The sequence below is a fragment of the Vespa velutina genome, chromosome 11, assembly GCF_912470025.1.
Source record: "Vespa velutina chromosome 11, iVesVel2.1, whole genome shotgun sequence".
Lineage (NCBI taxonomy): Eukaryota > Metazoa > Arthropoda > Insecta > Hymenoptera > Vespidae > Vespa > Vespa velutina.
This window is the reverse complement of record NC_062198.1, coordinates 4,123,582-4,145,152: the sequence shown is the minus strand read 5'-3', so window position 1 is coordinate 4,145,152 and position 21,571 is coordinate 4,123,582. Positions and strand designations below refer to the sequence as shown.

Sequence of the window (21,571 nt, the reverse complement as noted above, 5' to 3'; positions counted from 1 at the left end):
GAGAAGCAACTCAATTTAGCAATTCCGTTAGATGTACTTTCTCGACTCGAAGAAACATTAGAAAGGAGGTCAATGAAGTTGAAAACTTTTTATAAGATCTATCGTATCCAATGATTCACTATGACGATAATTTTAATTAATATATTATGAATTAACGCTACAGTCGGCAATTAGCGAAGATATAATTTATTATCGTGCGATTAAATAATTACATTCGTACGATTCTATTGCATATTCAACAACGCGGAGAGAAACGTGCTATGCGTATATAGACTTTAAGTTTGGCACGGTTCGTGGATCCAAAAGTAAGGAAGATGGATTCAGGAGCTTCGCTAAATATTCAAAGCAAGATTTAAAAGTTTCCCACCGATGACAGTAGTAAGAAAGATATATATATATATATGAGAGAGAGAGAGAGAGAGAGAGAGAGAGAGAGTTAGACAAAGTTTAACTTCTTTGTTGTCGTTTGAAATACTTGGCATTAATGTTGTCGACTGTCAGTATTATTTCATATGGGATAGAACAGGAATTGAAAGATTAGAAAAATAGAATTACGTCTCTTTCTCTCTCTCTCTCTCTCTCTCTTTCTTTCTTTTTATTTCAATGTCATATTCTATCTTCAACTTGCAATCAGAGAGATATTAAGGTGAAATTTTTATTGGTTTAAAACTTTTTCAATTGCGAAAATTTCGATGGAAAACATTTAAAGATTTGTCCCAACACATTAAAGAGAAAATTATTAATTACTCGTCCTTCGATTCGTACTCGATAAAAATTTAATAAGTTTCTGGCAAAGTGTTGGAAAAGAAATATGTAAGAAAAAGTAGATAAGATCGTTGGGTCAGAAAGAAACATTAGCCGAGGGGTGCTGCGTTAAGGGGAAAGTAGACAAATCGTCTTTTAACGCGAGTTTCGCGGCGCGCGAGAAGCACCCTTAATTGGCCAGAAGGAGCCGCTGGAGATGTGTAGGTAACCAGGAAAATGGCGATGGTGATTGTGCTGGTGATGATAGTAGTGGACTGTAACCACTTTACCTAATGCGAATTTTATCGTTTCGAGGAAACGACACGCATATAGAACGATAGGTATCAATTCATAAGATTTACGATGTATAATATATCAATAATATATACCCCGTACTCGAAGACTAGCAAATTTCAATCATATTGATTTATCTTAGATAAAATATATGCTATGTTAGGATCGAAGTCGATCACGTTAATCGATTGATTTAAAAATAGAAAAAAAAAAAATGATAAAAAAAGGAGAAATAAAAAGTAATAAAGAAGAAAGATATTCGAGTACCGGGTATTGTAAGTGTTATCGCTTTTTAGCTTTCGATGATATATGCATAATCATAATGATAACGCAAAAGCTGAGAAATGAAATATAAGGAAATAAAAAGAAAAAAAAAAAAAAAAAAAAAAAAAAGAAAGGTAGAAGAAAACTTTTTCAGGCTTTAATGGGTGCGCAATAGTGGGATACGTCTGTCCGTCCGTCCGTATTTCCTTGTTATTTTTCTCCTGCTCCTGTCCATTACGGGACGAATAGTAGAATTGGTTTCATCGAGATACGTTGCTCGATCACGATCGCTATTTATTTTCATCGATCGGTCGGTGTTGGCACGAATGAGGTAAAAGAAACCATCGACAATGTTGTAAGCGGATGCTAGAAACACTTAAAGCTTTGTCCAGTCGTTCCGTGAGCATTATTAAGATACTAAAATGATCGCATGTGTATGTATGTGTATGTATATATGCCTGTGTGTGTGTATGTGTATGTATGTGAGTATGTAAATATATAGTATGTACGTGTGATTCGATGAACAGCATTAGCGATGAAACGTTTCCAGCGTGTAAGAGAACAACAAAACCTCTGTGAAAGATCTTTGTAAAAATGAATGCCGGTGATGGCTGAAACACTTTCGATAATTCGCGAGCTCTCATTCTCTGTTTCTAATCACGAGATATTTTTGTCAATCAGATTATATACAATATTATACCGATCGTGAATTAACGTTCCCTTTCTTCCTTTGTTTCATCCTTTCTTTATCTTATCTCACTCTTTTTTCAATTATATTTTTTTTTTCTCTTTCTCGAGCTTGATACGCGCTTGATTCGAACTACTTTGAGAGCCACAGTGATATAAGTCAATTACTTCTCTTCACGAGTTCAACACGAAAAAGTATGCTAAAAACTTGATGGTAAAAAATGTAGGCAAACTCCAAGGTGATAAATATGGACATGCAATTCGGCTCAAAAATAAACTATTATCTTTACTAGCGTGATCGAGTTACAAAGCAAATTGATACTAAAAATTATATATATAATATATATATATACGAAGAATGTCATGAATGGAAATTGAAAAATTACTGAATTATACCACTTTGACTTACTTTGATTATTTGATCGTATCGAGCGTCTATGCCGATATAACAACACCATCAAATTACTGGTTCGCTTTGAGGTATTCTCTGATACTGTGGTTACCGGAATTTCCATATCGGTATTCGCTCGATCTGTAATTATCGAAAATATTTGTGTCTAATAACGCTGTGTTCGTCAATAGCCGTCGCAATTCAGTTTTTATTGATTATCTGATAAACGTCGTACTTTCTGTGTAAAGATACTCTTCGCGATTATTTTCCCCGTAAAATATGAGATATGCTTACGCACCTATATATATATATATATATGTATATATATATGTGTATATAATATATGTATATATATATATGTGTACGAATATACAACAACAAAATTATTCGAGCTTGTACCTTTCCCGTAGAACGAAAAATCATAACGACGCGACATTTTTCGCTCGCGACGAAACGCTGATAAGAAAAATCCTGATTACACCACTGTCCTTGGTCGTACCAGAATAACAAATTAAAATATTCTCATAGAGCGAAGCGTCGCAAAAGAAAATACAATATTTGCCTGTCCGTGTCGTAGAAGGAAGTATAAAAAAAGAAAAAGAAAAGAAGAAAAAAAAAAAAAAAGAAAAATGAAAAAGGCTGCTTGTCTTACTTATTGTCGGCTTGATTTCTTCGCGAGATGCCTGTAATATTTTTATCTCATTCTCTCACACTCTCTCTCCCACTCTCTCTCTCTCTCTCTCTCTCTCTCTCTCTCTCTCTTTGCTTTTTTTTCCTTCTATTTTTTCTTTTTCTTAATTTTTTTTTACCCTGACACAAGAAGGGGGATGGAGCAGGATCGTTTTCTACGTGGTAGGCGCCTCTCGTCGTCGTCTCGCAACCGCGAACCAAGTGGATTAAGCCGCATCATGGTTCTACCAAGGCTAATGCGTTTCTGTCAGAAGTTAATGCTTAATAGCATCCGCTAATGTTCCCCGCGTGATATTTGCGAGGTCGGATGAAAAAATGAGTTATTACTTCACGTTGTGACGCGATTGAACCCGACGTCGACTAGAAAGGACACCGTATGGACTTGTAAAAGTCTCAGAAAATGCTTTCACAATGGATTAACGCGTTATAAAAGAAAGAATAACAACGACAGGAAAGATGAAAAAAAAAAAAACATCATATTTTTTTTTTTGTTTTTCACTTGAAAAATTTTTATAACATCGAGACAAAAATTGTTGTTTCCTATTTTTGCTTTTCATCATATCAAATTGACGTTCGTCTAGAAAATCTTTTTTCTTGTTTCTTTTCTTTTTTGTTTTTTTAACGCAATATATAAAATATACATATATGCAAAATACAGTAACTAAAGAATTAATGTAAATGAAAAAAGGACTTACGTGATCGACGGTAAAAAGCTAAATAGAAAATAATAAAGATCGTTATTGTCGACGATCTCTTACCGCTACGCGTTCTCAGCATAAACTGAAGACAAAGTTAGCAATAATTATGCCATTCGAACAAACATGATCTTATTAAGTTAGGTGTTCATCGTTTTTTTTAATTCAACATGTCATAATAAATAAACATTCTGGATTATAATCAAACAATCCGTGTGAGTCAGTAATTCTTGTTAAAACTTCAGGATAAATTATTATTACGGAGTACCTTCGGAAAAGTCGACTTTTTTCTTTGAATATTAAGAATAAAAATAAATCTATAATAACACAATAAAATAATGATTATCTTTCTCACCTGCAATGATGACTCGCGCGGTGTGACTGATCTGACCCTCTCCATTTCTCGCAATGCAAGTGTAATCACCAATATCCTCGTTCTTGATGGTAGCAATTCTCAATTCAGTACCATCGTTGAAAATCCCGATGGTTTGCGAAGGTTCAACAGGATTTGCGTCCTTATACCAGAGAATTTCAGGCGTCGGAGTACCCTCGGCTTGGCAGTTCAATATTATCGCATCGCCCAGATTCACGTAAATCATCTCCTCGGGCGTTATACTAAATCTTGGTGGTGCTGCAAGAATATTGAGTATTATGTTTTTAATCGTTCCATCGTTCGTTGGATTTTTTTTAAAGTTAAAAAAAAAAAAAAAAGAAAAAGAAAAAAAAAAAAGAAAAAATATTCAAATTTTGCACATACACGAGTTCTCACGATTTTGTCATTATAATTTTAATTTTCGTATAAGAATAATATACGTTGGTAAGAAATCAATTAAATACCGCAGTCCATTTTTATCTATAAAAAAAAAAAAAAAAAAAAAACAAATCTTTCGAAAGAAATTTATTATATTCAAAAATTATCGAAAAATTCGATGAATTTTCGACTTTCTCGATGGGGGGGTGCGGGGGGGTGGGGAAACGTATAAGTCGTGTATAACGTAGAAGCGAGGAACAAATGTTAGAGAATGAGATCGAGAGAGTTCTTTTCGTCCTTGTCCAGCGTATAAATCAAATATTCCACGACGAAACCAATCCAACATTCAATTCGAGTGTTTACATGTCAGCGACTTTATATCGTGCCGAGCGCTACAAATTGGACGAGCGCCAAACTCTACGCTTTAGACGTCCACCGCAGATGTAAAGAAAAAGCTCCGATGGAAGATGATAATTTCTATCCGTCGAATCTCTTCGAATCTCTTTCTATTCGTATTCTCATTAGAATGACAATAGGAATATATAGATAATGGTTCGGTATCATACGACGTAAAATCATGAAATTTACATTTAGAACGAACGAAAGAAAAACAAAAAAAAAAAAAAAGAAAAAAAAAATTTATCCTTCCTTCATTTCAGAAATTTTTCAAAAAATTTTCACGATATCGGCTCGTAACTTCTTCAACGAAATTGCAATTTTTTTCTTATCTTAATGGAAAACTTCGAGATCATTAATTACACAACTTAGGCGATATTGAAATAAGTAATTGTAAGTCGGCCGTCCTTCCTCCTATCTCTCCGTTAGTGGATCGTAATTACGATTCGGAATATAAATTACATACGATGGTGGACGTCGTCCGGACGACGTCGGAAAAACGGACAGTACTCTATCATTGTAATGCGAGCTCGACGGCCGAACGGAGGCACTTCAGTGAAGGACAAAGGAGCCTTAAACGTTTTTCCGGTGCCCCGAGTATTTTTCTCTTTGATGCCGAGTCTATCGTCGTCGTAGTCGTGGTGGACGTAGTCGAGTGTAAGCCCGACGGCTCGAGGCTTGGTTTCGGAGCAAATGACGAGGGGTGGAAAACACGAAGGGAGAGAAAAAGAGAAAAAGGAGTCACTTTCTTCCTTCTCTTTTTCTCTCTTTCTCTTTCTCTCTCTCTCTCTCTCTCTCTCTCTCTCTCTCTCTCTCTCTTTCTTCTCTTCTTCTCTCCGTCTCTTTCACTCTCTTTTGTTCACAATCTAAATGCTTTTCCTTTTCTCTGGCCTTTCCGCGACGTTTATGGCCAAACAAAACGCGGCAATAAGTTTTTCCCTCCCTACAGTTTTTTTTTCTTCTTTTTCTTTTTCTTCTTCTTCTCTTCTTGATTCTTTTGGTCCTATCTCTCTCTCTCTCTCTCTCTCTCTCTTTCTCTCTCTCTCTCTCTCTCACTATCTCTCTCTTTCTCTTTCTCTTTCTCTCTCTGTCCCTCTCTCTTGTTGTCGCATCGACGTTGACGAATCGGGAAAACGCTTGCGCGGTTCTTCACAAGGCAAATATCTTTGTTCTTTCTTTGTTTTTCTTTTTCTTTTTCTCAATTTCTCTACCATTTTTCTTCTCGTCTTTCTCTTTTGCGACGAGGGAAATTTAAAAATCTGAGATAGAGAAAACAACGCTCGAAGCGTTTAACGGAGCATGAAGAAGCGATACTCACGTAGGTATTTTGCCGAATTCTCACGAAGATATGCGAATGAACTTTTTCATCTTTTTATTTCTTTTTTAATAAAGAAAATATCTAAGATTTGTTCGTCTTACAAATAAATACGTTCATTTAAAATTATTTATTACTTTGTAATAAGAAAGAATATGAAATAAAATAAACTCAATGGTCGGAGAAAAATGATGTTTGAATTTGAAGAAACTTCAATGTCGTAAAATTTTATATAACATTTGCGAACCGCCTTTTCCCAATTTCCAAGCTATGCGAATAGAAAATTTATCATAAGAATGAAAGAAGAGAGAAAAAGATGTAAGCCTCGCCGTAAAGTTAATTCTGTTTAAAATATGACAGAAATACGTTAGTTGTAGACGTATAATCTGCTTAAGCTCGAAGTAATATTAAGAGGAATGGGAAGAAAGACTCAAGAGGAAGCGAGGTAAGAGGGAGATGAGTTTGGGGTGAGCGCGATGTAACTTCGTACTCTCTGACGTAAGTCGGATAAAAGTTTCGAAAAAGTAACTACTACACCAAGTAACTACTGTGGGTATGAAACTTTTTTAGTACCCACCACCTACCCCTACCCACGATCGGTATCCTTTATTTTTACATAGGATGAATATGACGAAGAAAGAAAAAGCATGAAGGAAGAATACCCGTTCGTCAACTTCGTTTAACTTTAAATCTTTCTAATCCTTTTTCTTTTTCTTTCTTCCTTTGTTTTTTTGTCTTTTTTTTGTCCTTTTTTTTTTTCTGTTTTTTTAACACGTGTATGTGCACCTTTCTTTGAAATTTTTCTAATAACGAGCCTGTGTTCGAAAATGTCCTGTAAGTAAAATCATTATGATAATAATAATTATTGTAAAAGAAAAAATGGCACGCACCGTGGACGTCGAGATGAAACCAGGTACCGTTCTTGTGACTGTTAGGCGACCTGTTGAGGAAGACGACCTTGCACTCGTACCAGCCTTGATCGCTCTCGCGGATGTTTGTAAGGTTTAGGCTGGCCACTCCGTAATTCGAATTTGGGCTCACTCTCGAGACGCGACCTTCGTATCCTTCGCCACTGTGGGTCGGATACGACTCGTACCATATGTATATCGGTATCTCCTGCCCCTTGCACCAACACCAACACGCAACATAAACGAGGGATCGCAATGGACACGAGCTTACCGATGCGAGTGTATTTATTTATCTATTTTATCCGAAGGATTAATTTCTTCAACTTCAATTTTTAAAGAATCCATTCTCTAATTACGTTTCAAGTCGCTCGCATCGGCCGAATAAATTATGAAACGATGACATATGACGAAACAAAGGTAATGCAGCGATAAAGACGAAGATATAAGCTTTTAAATGTTCTCCTTTTATTGGAGATCAGGCAGGACGGATGAAAACGGGGAAACATTTCATTTTCCTTCTTTACATATCAGCCCAAAAATTTTTATCTTCATGATATATCAATATATTTTCCTATTTTTTTTTTTTTTTTTTTTTTTTTTTCATTCACGCTTTCAAGTCCATCGTGCCGTTAATTGATTAGCAATGAAATTACCGTCGTGCATGCAAGTTATGTGTGAATTTCGGGTGCGAGTTCTTTGCCATAAAAAAAAAAAAAAAAATAAAAAATAAAAAAAAATAAAAAAAAAAAAAGAACAAAAAGAAAAAAGAAAAAAAAAATGAAAGAGAAAAAAATTAGAAAAAGAAGGAAAGGAAAAAGAAAAAAAAAAGAAAGAAGAGACGATGAGAAAAGAATAGGGCGATGAACGAACGTGGTTCGTTTACTTGATCAACGATAAAAGATACATGCAACTATAGTTGTATCGTGCTCGTGATGTTCACAGAAAAACGTTTTAAAAAGATCTTTGTTCGAAAATCCAAGCGCAGTTTCGGATTACCAGGGGATTCCGATGCCGTTCGTTTTTGTCTCAAGGATAGTAACATAGCGAGGAGATGGGTGTAGAGGAGAGAGAGAGAAAGAGAGAAGGGAGGTCATACGAATTGCAATCGAATCCGATCGGATCGTAGTATCCACTCCAATTTCCGATCCCAATGATTCGGTCTATTGGAGCATCCGCATCGCATCAAATAGTTCGAAATCGAGTCATCTGCCTGATAACATTTAACTCTCAATCGAGAATCGTCCTGTTTCGCGGTGTCAAAGAAGAACGATTTAAATGGCCTCGTTCCTAGAAACATTTCTTTCGTGTGTTTGCCTTTTTCAATGAACATTTCTAACATGCAACGTTGTTCATTTTATTTTAAAACAGAAACTTATTACAGATTATCCTATATGATGAAATAATAGAATTAATAACAGGACAATACTAAAAGAGTTTCCTTGCTTGTCGCATAGAAAGGAATGTCGTTGGGCATTAGCTGCCCCAGTTGTGACGGTTTCTATTTCAAGCTGGCCTAGTTGCATTGATAATAACGACGACCACGATGCTTACGATGACTACGATGCCGAAGAGGTTGGACTCGACTCGCGTGATTTCAATATCGTTTTCCCTTGAGCCACCGAGTTCATTTCGGTATCGTCATTCGGTTGCGATGTATTGTACGGCTAGCATGCCATGTAAAATATAAACATATATATATATATATATATATATATATACACTTATGTATCGAGTCGCGGAATGCACTCGAGCGCAAAGTGCCAGAAAAAGGTCGTCCTCGGTTCCGCTTTCCTTCGGGAATGCTACACTTTCCTGCTCGTTTATTCAGTCCACCCCCTTCCACCTCTTCTCCAACCAACCCCGTATTCTCACCGATCTCTTCCTCTCGACTTTGCCTCCACGATTACTGTAAAGTATGTCCCTCGCAATGCTCGATTTTTCGAACGAAACGCGAAAACCATTTACCGCGCGGTTACCCTTTTAACCCTCCCTTTATCTTTTTCCTTTTACTTCAAAGTAACATTTCGCTTTTCCTTCCTGAATAAAGAAAAGGAATCGTACTCGAGTCAAGTAGTGCGATCGATAATGACGTCTTTCTTTAATCTTCACGATTTTTCTTTAATCCTTTGGACGGATTAAAATTTGATCGCTGACCAGAGACAGTTAGAACTAAAATCCGTTAGCCATTTTCTCCGAAAGTATTTTATAATGTTCAATGAGGATTGGGGAAAAAAAAGAAAAAAAAAAAAAAAAAAGAAAAAAAAACTGTAGAATAAGTTGAAAATGCAGAGAGAAAAGAAGTACGGATTAAAGCAAGAGATTTGAACGTAATGAAAGAAGAGGAACGATAAAGAAGAGCGTGGAATAAATTATGAGAAAGCATTTTAGTTTTCAAAGTGATCTTGAACCTTAGGATTTCTCTATTTCTTTTCGAAAATCATACAGACAAAAAGGAGTATGAAAGAGCATGAAAAAAAAGAAAGAAGAAAAAAAAAAAAAAAAAAAAAAAAAGAAATAAGAGAACTAGAAATGACGTAGACGTTGAAAACCCCTTCAAGATGACACGATATATGCAGGAAAGCATAACGTCATCGTTGGAGTATCGTGACCCTGAGTGAATAAGCGAGAATAACTCGCTCTCTTTCGTGCGAGCACCTAGACGAGTAGGCGTTTTACACCTACGCCTACGACAAGACCATCGACATATAGGTCGCTTGACTTTTCTCTCTCTTTTTCCTTCTTTCTCCTTTTGTTTGCTCTCGGCCCTATTTTCTCAGCAACGCTCTCAGTCACGTTATTGTTCGAAAAGCATACGATCATCTTCGCGAACCCGCCTTTTTATAGGAAAGAGAAACGATGAATCTAAGATTGGATCGCTGAGCTTTAATTATCATCCTGAATTCGTTGAAAAGTTTGACATAATGATCTTAATAAAATTTATTTTAATTTTCAACGAAACAATTTAAAATCTTCTTTCGTATAGGCAAAAAGTAAAATAAGGAAAATAACTGGGACATTAGGAAGAAAGAAGGTCTGATTTTATGGATGCGTAAACTCGAGAGAAGAGAATCTTGATAATTCAGTCGTGGAGAAGCGTAGAAGTGGGAATGGTAAAAAATAAAATGACAAGGGGAGGACGAACGAATGGAACCTGGCTTGCCGTGCGAAGGGGATGAAAAAGGAGAATAGAAAGAGGTCGTTCTCATTCCCTATGCGCACCACGACCGTGCTACTTAGGTCACTTGAGAAAAAGGGAGAGGAGCTCGCATGCGGTATGTGTTGCGGAAATTTTGATAATTCATCCAGCCAGCAACGCGATGAGGGGAAATGGACGTACGTTTCGTGATGGCCAATGCGACGAGACGGCTCGGAGGGAACCTGGATTCGTGCACTTTGATATTTAAACCGAGCCGCGTATCCTCCAGAGATATGACTTCAACTTGGAACGGCCTTGCTCGTGAAATGTTAATGAGCTCGGCACATCTCAAAAGTCCGATGTAGCGACACGAGCAAAATTCCGCGTTATCTCTTCCAAAATCATGAGAAATTGACTTCTCCGATTAAATTCATTTGAATTTTGGATCGATATTACTACGAAGAGATCCAATCTGTACTCTTTTCATTACGTTATGTTTCAACGAGTCTATTATTTGAGCTATCTCAAATCTAACTTCGTTAAATCATAAATTCGTTATAATTTTACGCATAACGAAAAGGATAATTAATTACACCACAAGTATGGTATGGCATTGTTTCGAAGAAAATTTACAATCAGCAATATTTCATTAATATCTCTCTCTCTCTCTCTCTCTCTCTCTCTCTCTCTCTTTCTCTCCGTAATCCGGTACTAGTAAAATTATTCGCGGCTTCCAAATGATAATTAACCAGATCCAAAAAGATAAGAGAATATCCATATAAATTCAAATGGTTTAATTTTCATCCTTCGATCAGCTATATATAATTTGACTTTCAAAGCGAAGATTAATTACATTACTTTCTCATATCTCGAGAAACAATACAATGATATGTTCTTTTGCAATATTGCAATTTATTTCTACAAATTAATATCATTTTCGAGTTTCAGATTCCAAGAAAAAGATTTAAGAAAATCTATGACAATGTTAGTGGCATCAAGGGAAGAAGTGGTAAAGAAGTAGTAGAAGATTGGTAAAGAAGCTTAATGGAGCATTGGCACTCTGGAGAAACTCGCTTCGTTTACACGACAAGTTCTCGAAAGTACTTTCTCAGAAAGTCACCGGAGCTGATATCACTTTTGGGAAAAGGCAATCGAGTCCTTGGGCCAGATGAGAAGTAATTCTTGGATCCAGAATGATACCTAAGAAACTATTCGCAATATGAACGCTTTAACCGACGGTTTAACACCTGCACAAGAATGAAAAAGCACATATTACGCTCGTGAGCTCTGCGAGAAAATGAGAATGCCGATCGTTATGATACGTGAAGTAGTGACGCAATGAGCTCAGTGGAACCAGCTGTTTCTTATGTGCGAATGTCGATTTTACTGAAAATTATTTTCGATAATATAGCAAATCACGATTCGATTTCTAAAGGAAATCAATTTCCTAACCAGCTGCTACGATTACCTTCGTCTTACCTACGAAACTGCATCGTGCATAGTATTTGAATCGAACGAACTTTAATTTTTTATCAGAAAATTATAGCTCACTCGCGACACAAATGTCATCGGTGTCTCGTTCCCTGAATAAGTGTAATAATTTTTCTTGGTAGACACGATATTTATATTTCAAGGTTGTCATTCAAACGTTTTCTTATCGCCGTGAATGGTGTTAAAATATCGTAAATTTATTTTTTAACATAACAATGAAGTTTCCTTTAAAAGGAAGAAATTGTAAATATTTCGTTCCAAATAAATAAGAATATGTAAACTCTCTACACCATACAAATACCGAATACGTCGCGCGTAAAGAAAAGGGGAAAAGGAAGAAACGGAATGTTGAAATTCACGAAATTTGCGGCGAGAACGTTGAATATTCCGCGAAGAACGTAGATTCCATGATTTCCGTTTACAGTCAAGTCACGAAAGCGAGAAAATTGTCTTCGTTCAGGACAAACAGGTTTTTGGTGTTTACCTTCGCGCCCTGTGCTTTGGTATTCCTATTCCATCTGTGGAAACAATGCACGTTGTATGAAGAGAATAAGAAGAGAATTTGTTTTTTCTCCCTTCGGCGAAGTCGCATATGAAATTGCATTGAAAAATTCTTTCCTTCGCGATTCCCTATCCAAAGATATTATCCTTGGTTTTAGCCGAGGCAAATCTCAATTAAATGTTTTATGAGAAACATCGCGTTGAAATACATACATATATATATATATATGTGTGTGTGTGTGTGTGTGTATATATACCAATAGTATCGATTTTTCCTCGAATAAAAGTCGGGTCGCGACTTTCCATTAAAAATTCCGAGACTCGACGGATGATTCGCGTTATCCGACACGCGGTAATTATCTCGTTAGACGGACAATTTCAAATCGGCCATGGTTATGACAATGGCTCACGGAAGAAAGCGAGCTTACCAATTAGAAAAGATAACGAGCGATGAAAAGGATGAATCTTTAGATCCTTCCTCGACCTCTCCTTGTTTTCCTTGCTACGTCAGAATGAGAATGAGACGGTTACGAGGGAGTAAAGAAGAGTAGGGTTCGGGAGGTGAAGGATGTGAAACGGATGAGGGACAGGGTCGAGGGTTAAATCTACCACGCGGCACTGAGTAAAGGTGGGGTGGTAACCCTGACACAGTTGAATAGTTCTAGCCTCCGTGAGACTCTGCATTATGTATGTAGACCTCCTAACCCTTCTACCGCGGTCTCGACTGCGTCAGCCAACGGCACCAACCTGCACCGTATTTTACGTACATATAAACCTCGAGTTACCTGCAAGTAACGACCGTGCATGTTCTCGAATCCTGTAGAGGCACGCGCGGGAGAACTCCAAGAGGAATCGTCTAGGCCAGGGCCACGAGCCTTCCCCAGTATGGTACGATCGATATTACCAGCAGTGCTAAGAATAATTACCTTATGGATTCCCGAACAAGAGAAAGAAAAAGATATACGAATCTTCGACTCCTTCGGATTATAGATTGTGATAGCTTATTACTTCAATTGAAACTTTTATAAGATTGTTCGATATTAGATATCTTTATGAAAGGTTGGATAAATTTATGTCTAGAATGTTTACGAATAGTTGCTTGATTGATATAACGAAGGGAAAGAAAATCAAAGTTTCAAGGAAAAAACTATACTATATGGTTAATCACGATTTTGTAATAACATATTCGATATAGTCTGACGGTGAAAACTTTTTTTACAAACTATTGTAAATATTCTTTGAAAAAGAGTAATTATACTTTTTCTTGAAAGTTGTTGAAGTTTCTTTAAGTTATAAATAAGAAATTTAGACATTTATAAGCAATGGGAATTCATAGTATATATTCCTTTCACGCGTAATTTAATAACTCTCTCTCTCTCTCTCTCTCTCTCTCTCTCTCTCTCTCTCTCTCTCTCTCTCTCTCTCTCTCTCTCTTTCATAGTCCGTTTTGTTCGTATTCTATTCCTCGTGAGATATAATTACCGTCCGAATAACAACCAAACATATCTTCAAACTTCTATCTGCGAAAGTTAACGTGCCACAGATATTTCAAGTATAATTACCCGAGAGTACCAATAATATGCTACGTAAGTTCGTCCGTTTATAGTGGAATCACGTGCACGGATATACACCGTTACTCCTCCTTCAAACTTTTCGGAATTATTAGTTCTCTAAAAGGAGAAAGAGAGAGAGAGAGAGAGAATGAGTGAGTGAATGAGAATACCAAGTTTCACGTAGTTTCTAATTTATAATTCGATCGCGAACGATGACTTCTACGCAAATATATAGAATACTATACGCATGTACAACGAGAAAGCTTTAAAATGCTTCAAGTATTTAACGAGTACGTTGCAAGTTTACTCAACGATATTCATTTGAAGAAAAGAAAAAAAAATCAGCGGTTAAAATCATCGAATACAAAACCTATGGAAATAGAATCGACGAGAAAAAGATAATAAATTAGTCACTTCTTATTTTAAATTCACGATACCGTAGAAGAATTTAAATTGCACGTTACGATGGATATGCAAACAACTTCACCGAGTTTCTTTCTCATTTCGGAATAATTCTCTTTCCGAGATAACGTTTTATAGTAAAACTTCATAATATCGTCAGCTTCCACCCCTTACCTACCCGTGAATTCATTGCCCTCGGTGCAACTTAAATTAATTCCCATTTCCGTTGGCATCTCATAACGAGAATCGTTTTACGCGTTCGAGAGATTACGATTTGAAAAAAAAAAAAGTTTATTTTTTTTTTTTTAATACATTCTAAAATGATCGCTAGTATCTCGTAATTAAAAGAAACAAATCAATTCCACGCTTGAGTCATTTGATATCGTTAACGTTATTTTAATATATTTCTTTTCTTACGGCAAAACAAACTATTTCTATTTAGAAAGAAAAATATCAGGGTATAGCCGCAACGACGAGAACGACGCTGAAGAGAACATTTAGTAGAACCACGGAAAAGATAGAGCCTTTGCCGCTTTGCCGCGCGGTTAGAGTGGTTGAAAGCTTCGAGATGATTTTCAGAAAAGAAGTTATGAAGAACAGAGAAAGAGAGAAGAACTGAGATTTTGCTCCCAGCGGTAGCGCGTATCTAAGAGTAGTGAAACGCCAGTGAAATTGAATTGCAGGAAGGTACCTTTCTCTTCTTCATCCTATCTTTTCTCTCTCCATCTTTCTTTCTTTCTTTTTTTTTTCCTTCTTTTACCCTTAGCTATCTTCTTCATTTGCTTTTTACTATCTCCCACTCTGATTCTTTTCTCAGCCAAAGCCGATCCTCCTTTGCCTCGAGTGTTTGCGCGGTTGACTCGTGTCCCCATTTGTTTCATTAAATTACACTACATCACCCACCCTCGTCCTTTAAGCTCAGCTTACGTTTTCTTCTGGATTCTACTTGGTAATGGTATTCCCTACCAAACCTTATCTTCTTTCTTCATGAAACGAGCCTAAGAAATATTTCCATTATGAAAGCAAAATATTTCGTATTATTCTGTTTTACTCTTGAAAAATCGTTCTCAAAAGTTCTATTTTTTTTTTTTCGATAACGAATTTTGTTGATAATGCGAATTGTAATTAAATGAACATAGATACAGCTTGGATGGAACGCATTAACAATATTAAAAAGTCATCGTTTAAAATGATGAAGCTTTTTCACACCCTTTCCTACTTTTATCTCTCTTTTTCTTCTCTCTCTCTCTCTCTCTCTCTCTTTCTTTCTTTTGTCTCAGCTTAGCTAGTCACTAACGGATAAATGCAAATAGACGCGTATGCAAATTATGCGTGGTTAAACGCTCGCATGAGTGACATGAAGGGAGAGTATGTGTATATATATATGCGTAGACACGAGGAACCTCGGAACAGAACAGGCGACGCTGCCATTCGGATGTGGATCTGATCCCTAAAGGAATATTACGTGGAGCACATGACGACGTTATGAAGCTACCTCCCAATACAATGTGTATGTATGTGTGCATGATTCTGTGTAGGCGTATGCGATACATTCACGTAGTCGTCTCAAATAATATTACCTGTCAAACTCGACAGACACGGATACATGACGTGATACGAGATACGCTCGAACCTTTCTACTTCATATATATTATATACAGATATATATATATATATATATATATATATATGTATGTATTTATTTATTTATTTATTTCATCCAAACGTACATTTATAGATTTAGCTCCTATTTTAATGAATAAACTTCAGGAGAGAAGAAATTTCTATGCAAGATAAAACGATAAATATTTAAGGAATCGATCAATTCATTTTTGAGATGGGATCATTATTTCATCTCTTTGTAACTATTTCATTTCTTTCTTTTTCGAAATCGTCTGACAAAAGCGTACTTATATAAAAATTGTAATAAATCTATCTAACCATGTGATTAATAATATACGTCATTGAAAAGAATGAAACTTTTGAATTCGCCATCAAAAGTAGAAATGGGGGATGAAATAAAGGGAAGAAGAGTATCACGTCTACGTAGGAACCTTTATACGATTTTCCGGCTTTTCATTTCTCTACGCATCCTGACGAAAACCACGAAGAGCCGAATAAAAACGTATTTTCCCTGTTTTGCTAGTCTCTTTCTAACCCTCACATACTACATCCGTGCCGCGCGGGTACGAACGTTTCGAACTATAAAAAAGAGGAAGGAAGAAAATGGAAGGAAAAAAAATCGACGATGAATCCACGAGCTCGGCCATAAACGGAATGTCGCTCCGTTGTTTCCCGCGAAACGCGAAGTGGCACGTTGACGATAGCATAAATCAAGCTTTCGATGTTCGTAACCATTTTTCATGCTCTGCGATTCGGAAGACGTTTCTTTTTTGCGGCTTCGCTCGTCGTCCTACGAGCTTCGATTATCATCACACTCTAGACCAAAACTATGAAATATGTCTCGATGGACGAGAGCACGACGTTGAAACGCGGAATTTGATCCGACTTCACGTCGATTTTAATTAGAATATAGATGAACGGTCATTTTTTTCTTTTTTTTTCCAATAGTACATAAAAAGATCTTTCCACTAATTAGAGAAGATTCTTTTTTCATGTCCATTTTGTCCATATCATATATGCCTTTCTATATTTATCAAAAATTTTTCAAAGTAATTGTTCATAACAAATAGTTTATAACAAATTGTTAAATCTGATGTATATCTTTTTGCACGTATGTATATATTACGTAGACTAATTGTCATTCGTTTATAAAAAATTGTTTATAAAAATTGTTTATAAAAATTGTTTATAATAAATCCAAAGTTAATAAAAAATATGGTAAAAATATGGACAATAATCTATCTTTGAAAATGATCTTTGTTCCAAATCTTTACGATTTTTAGTTTCGAAGATATACGTAAGTAAACGTGAGAAAAAATAATTGTTTATTAAAATTATTTATAACAAATTATCAAACACACGAGTATAACAAGTTTTATGAATCTATGTAAATATATGTACATGGATTGCTTTGTATCGATTCATAAAAAATTTGTAGTGAAAATTATTTATAATAAATTGTTTATAACAAATTGTTAATAACAATATGACAGGAAGATCGATGAAAATCTATCTTTTAAAATTATCTTTGTTCTAAATCTCTACGACTATTAGTTTCGGAGATATTCACATGTAAGTAAACATAAATAAAAATAATTGTTTATAACAAATTGTTAAACATAAAAATATTACACTTGATATGTATCCGTGTAAATATATTTATATGGATTTCTTGGTATCGGTTCATAAAAAATTTCAATTGAAAATTATTTATAACAAATTGTTTATAATAAATTGTTAATAACAAATTGTTAATAACAATATGACGAGAAAATAGATCAAATTTTTCCCCTTTGAAATGGTCTTTGTTTCAAATTTTTATGATTCTTAATTCCGAAAATATTAATATATAAGTAAATGTCAGTACAAAAAAAAAAAAAAAAAAAACTGATCCATTGATAAATATATCTATATGATTTCATTAATAAAATAATTGACACAGTGACCTATATAAATTCTTGGAACTTACGCACTACTAATACAGCGTAGTTTTTTGTATTTACTACGATTCATTCAAAATGTTACTACTCTCGCCAGTTGCTTATTGAATTTATGAATCGCAAATTTCAAATGGAAATATCTTTGCAACGGAAGGTCCTAGAAATATGAAACAAAGATCGTTTTGAAGAGAAAAATGCCCTCTTTTAGTCTGTTCACTTTCTATCATCGTATAATATGAAATATGTATAATTCACATATGTATTCATAATGCATTTCTCAATATAAAGTCGTACTTTTTCGTACAAGACAAGCTAGTTGAAAAGAGAACCTTTTCATCTCAGGGGAGATACTCTCATGTGCTATTAATGGCTACTCATACACATGTGTCCTTGATTTGAATGAAACGTGTCAATGAAGGAAATATCGATTCTATCGGCTCAGCTTTTAACGCCGATAGCTTTAAATATCTTTGTTTTTTTCTCTTTTTTTTTTTTTTGCAAAAGACAGAAGTATCTAAATACAATATTACATGTTACAAAAAAGAATATATAGTAAAGATTACTTTTAGTTATGTATCTTTAAAACGCATAGCTGTATTCTTAAAAGGTTTCTATTATCTTTAAAAACGAAATAGATCTCAGTATTTTACGTGAAACAGGTCTAAAAGTGAACTAAAATCTGGCCTTTCAAATATGTAGGTTACAAGTTTCATTAGCACCCTCGATATGCAGACCCGTGTTTCTGCCTGCGTACGACTAAAAGTGGTACAAGAGGGTAAGAAGGGCGCGAAAAACGAGCTCGCGTGAAGACGAGCCTACAAGAACTAAAAAAAAGTTGGACGAGAAGAGAAATTAGTTGTCAGAGACAGAAGCACTGGATGGGTGTCGCGACTCGGTCCAGACTTCTACCGTGATTTATGCGAGATTCCAGGGACTCTACGTATAAAAAAGAAAACAGAGAAATTCCGCCCAGTGCTCCGCCATCTTTTCCTCGTTCCTACGGAGATATAGAAATTGTCTAAGGATGAGAATGCTTGACATAAAAATCTTGTGCTTTACTCTTTCTCTCTCTCTCTCTCTCTCTCTCTCCCTCCCTCTCTCTCTCTCTCTCTTTCACCGTCGGTGAAAATTTTTATGTAAAAATAGATAGAAAAAAGAAAATAGAAGTAATTAGCTAAATGATATCACAAGAGCTAATATTATAAGTTAAAAATCATTGGATAAGTTTCTAAATAGGAATGTAAACGAAATTGTAATTTTTAATAGAGATAAACTTTATATAAAATTACTCTCCCCAAAAATTGAAAGATATATACAAATTATGATCAACTGATTCTGTAACAGCACGTTAATCGCTGATTTAACGTGCATTAAAGGGAAGCAAAAAAGATTATTTCCGCCGCATTGCGGGCTTGGGATATTTATGAGATCATTGGGCTGGTGATCGGGTAGACTAATTGCCAGAACAATGGCGCAATTATACGTCGAATTAATTTATATCTCTACCGAATCTGCGGCAGAAATTTGCGAACACATACTCGTGCATACATACCTCTCTGTCTCTCCTTTTATAAGAGAGTAGGGAAAGGGAGAAAGAGAGAAAGAGAGAGAAAGGGGGTGGGGGAAGGGAGACCCAGGCAGACACGATGATTGTCATTGCGGCAATCATAGTATTGTCCTGCGGGATCTATCGATCGATTAATTAATTACGGGAGAATGGATACGCAGGTTTGCGGAGTCAATATTGAATTCACGTTAATGCGTTTCGGGAAACCAATGCAGTCTCGCACGGTAATCGTCTCGGGATCCGCTCTCAAGCACGGATCGATCACATTTGGCTTGAGACTTAATGATAAGCGATTTTCCTTACATATCCATAATAATGTCAAATTCAACATTTTGCCATTTCCATACTTCCTTGAAGAAAAATCCTCGAATACTCGGCTACTACAATCCTGACACTTCGAAACGCGTTCTACGATGTTATCGTGCTTTCAAGACTACGGGGGATGTTAATAATAGTTGTTCAGTAAGCATGCTTAAATTTGGAACGTCATGATAATTATGATTTACGTGACTCAATTATACGAGCACGCGCTTACAATACAAATGGATTACTTTCTAACATGCAACGGTACATCCATCTACGATAGTAATAATAATAATAATAATAATAATAATAATAATAATAATGAACTTAAAGAAGAAAGAAAAGGTACGATTTAGTTTATTTAAAAAACAAAAAAGAAAAAAAGAAAAGAAAAAAAAAGAAAAAAGAGGAAATAAAGGATAACTTGTACGCTTTTGGAGTTAAAATGAGAAAGAAAGACCATAGTAATTCTAAATATACGTGACAAACAAACAAACGGCGCGGAATATCTTCCTTTTCCCCGTTGAATTACAACGGTGATATCTTTGATTGATCCGTCGCATTGTTGGCACGTGCGTTAGCGCAAATCATGCAAAGCACCAGAGGTGGTTAGAGAGACAGAGACATGATTTTTCGATTATCCGCCTTCGATGAGAGAAGGAAGAAAAAAAAACACAACAGCTGGGGAAAGAGGATAGGAAATAGGAATAGGGGGAGGGAGAGGGAATGGGTTGGGAAAAATGGTAGAACGGGAAAGTGCACTAGCCCGCATTATTTCGTGATGGACGAGCTCGCCGTTCAAAGGGAATGTGATGAATTGAAAAACTGTCATAGGTCTTTCGCGGCAAAATGATGAAAGCTTCCTTCGTGTACGACAATGATGAAACATTTAAAAAATTTTACGCCTCTCTCTTAATGGACACCAAAGTGAACAGTCCGAACAAACGATTCATACTTATAAATAAACGATTAGCTATTTAACAATTTGTATTATAATTTATTGTAAAACGAATTCGCCAATCGAATGAATCGTGTCTCGGGCCATTTTCAAAAGCGGAATAACGAACGGATCAATTCAAGTCTAAGCAATTAAGCGATCGTTTTTTTTTTTTCGAATTATCCTTTGACAAATGAAATCCAGTCGATGGTGATAGCCAACGTGTTTCTTTCCTTCTTTCTCTCTTTCTCTGTCTCTTTCGACTTCCTATTCGGGGTGCAACGAATTCTCTCCCCTTCCACAGGAAAAAGAAAAAGATTGATACGTACGTTTCGTTCGTTCGTGGATCGCCCCGGAAATAGGCTTAACACGAATAAAAAGACAAAGAGGAAGAGGGAAAAGAGAGAAGAAAAAAGTTTTTCGAGCTGAATACTATTGATCAGCGTTCGAAAAACCATCAGAACTCTATATACATGTATCCGATATCAAATCTGTTTTATCCCTACTTCATCTCTTTTATCTTTTCCTTTTTTTCCAAGCTCTGCATACGACGATCGATCGGATAAATCGGGCTTTTTAAAGCTAGTAACACTGATTAAAAGGTTTCGAGGTACGCGCGTATGGCTGATTAAAAGGGGGCGATTATTTTATCCGTAAAGAGAGAGAGATATATATATATAGAGAGAGAGAAAGGGAGGAGAGAACAAACGCGCGTAAGCGACTTTTTACATTCGAAATCAATTTGCCACGATTTAGACCCAATCAGCGTGTCTCCATTTCCCTTTTCTCTCTCTCTCTCTCTCTCTCTCTCTTTCTCTCTTTCACCCTCCTCTTTATCTTTTGTCTCTCTTTTTATACTTTTATACGTAACTCTGGGTCCACGAACGAACTCGAACGTACTAAATATATACGTGTATAATCCACACCGTTGATCGACGCGTAACATTTATAAATATACATGTATTAAAGATATTCAAGAGTGA

The 21,571-nt window shown here is 35.8% G+C and overlaps 1 protein-coding gene across 28 annotated transcripts in view; it reads right to left on the bottom strand.

The window, feature by feature from the left end:
* Positions 1 to 21,571, bottom strand: part of LOC124953042 (protein turtle) — a 189,689-nt gene that overhangs the window by 18,815 nt on the left and 149,303 nt on the right. For 15 of the 28 annotated variants that reach the window (XM_047503858.1, XM_047503842.1, XM_047503855.1 and 12 more), the window contains 4 exons: positions 7,118 to 7,349; positions 4,121 to 4,396; positions 3,766 to 3,783; positions 2,399 to 2,521 (listed from right to left, as the gene is read on the bottom strand). In XM_047503858.1, the coding sequence (XP_047359814.1) occupies positions 2,399 to 2,521; positions 3,766 to 3,783; positions 4,121 to 4,396; positions 7,118 to 7,349 (649 nt within the window). The remainder of the gene's footprint in view (positions 1 to 2,398; positions 2,522 to 3,765; positions 3,784 to 4,120; positions 4,397 to 7,117; positions 7,350 to 21,571) is intronic. The other 13 variants (XM_047503866.1, XM_047503861.1, XM_047503863.1 and 10 more) reach the window with 6 other exon arrangements.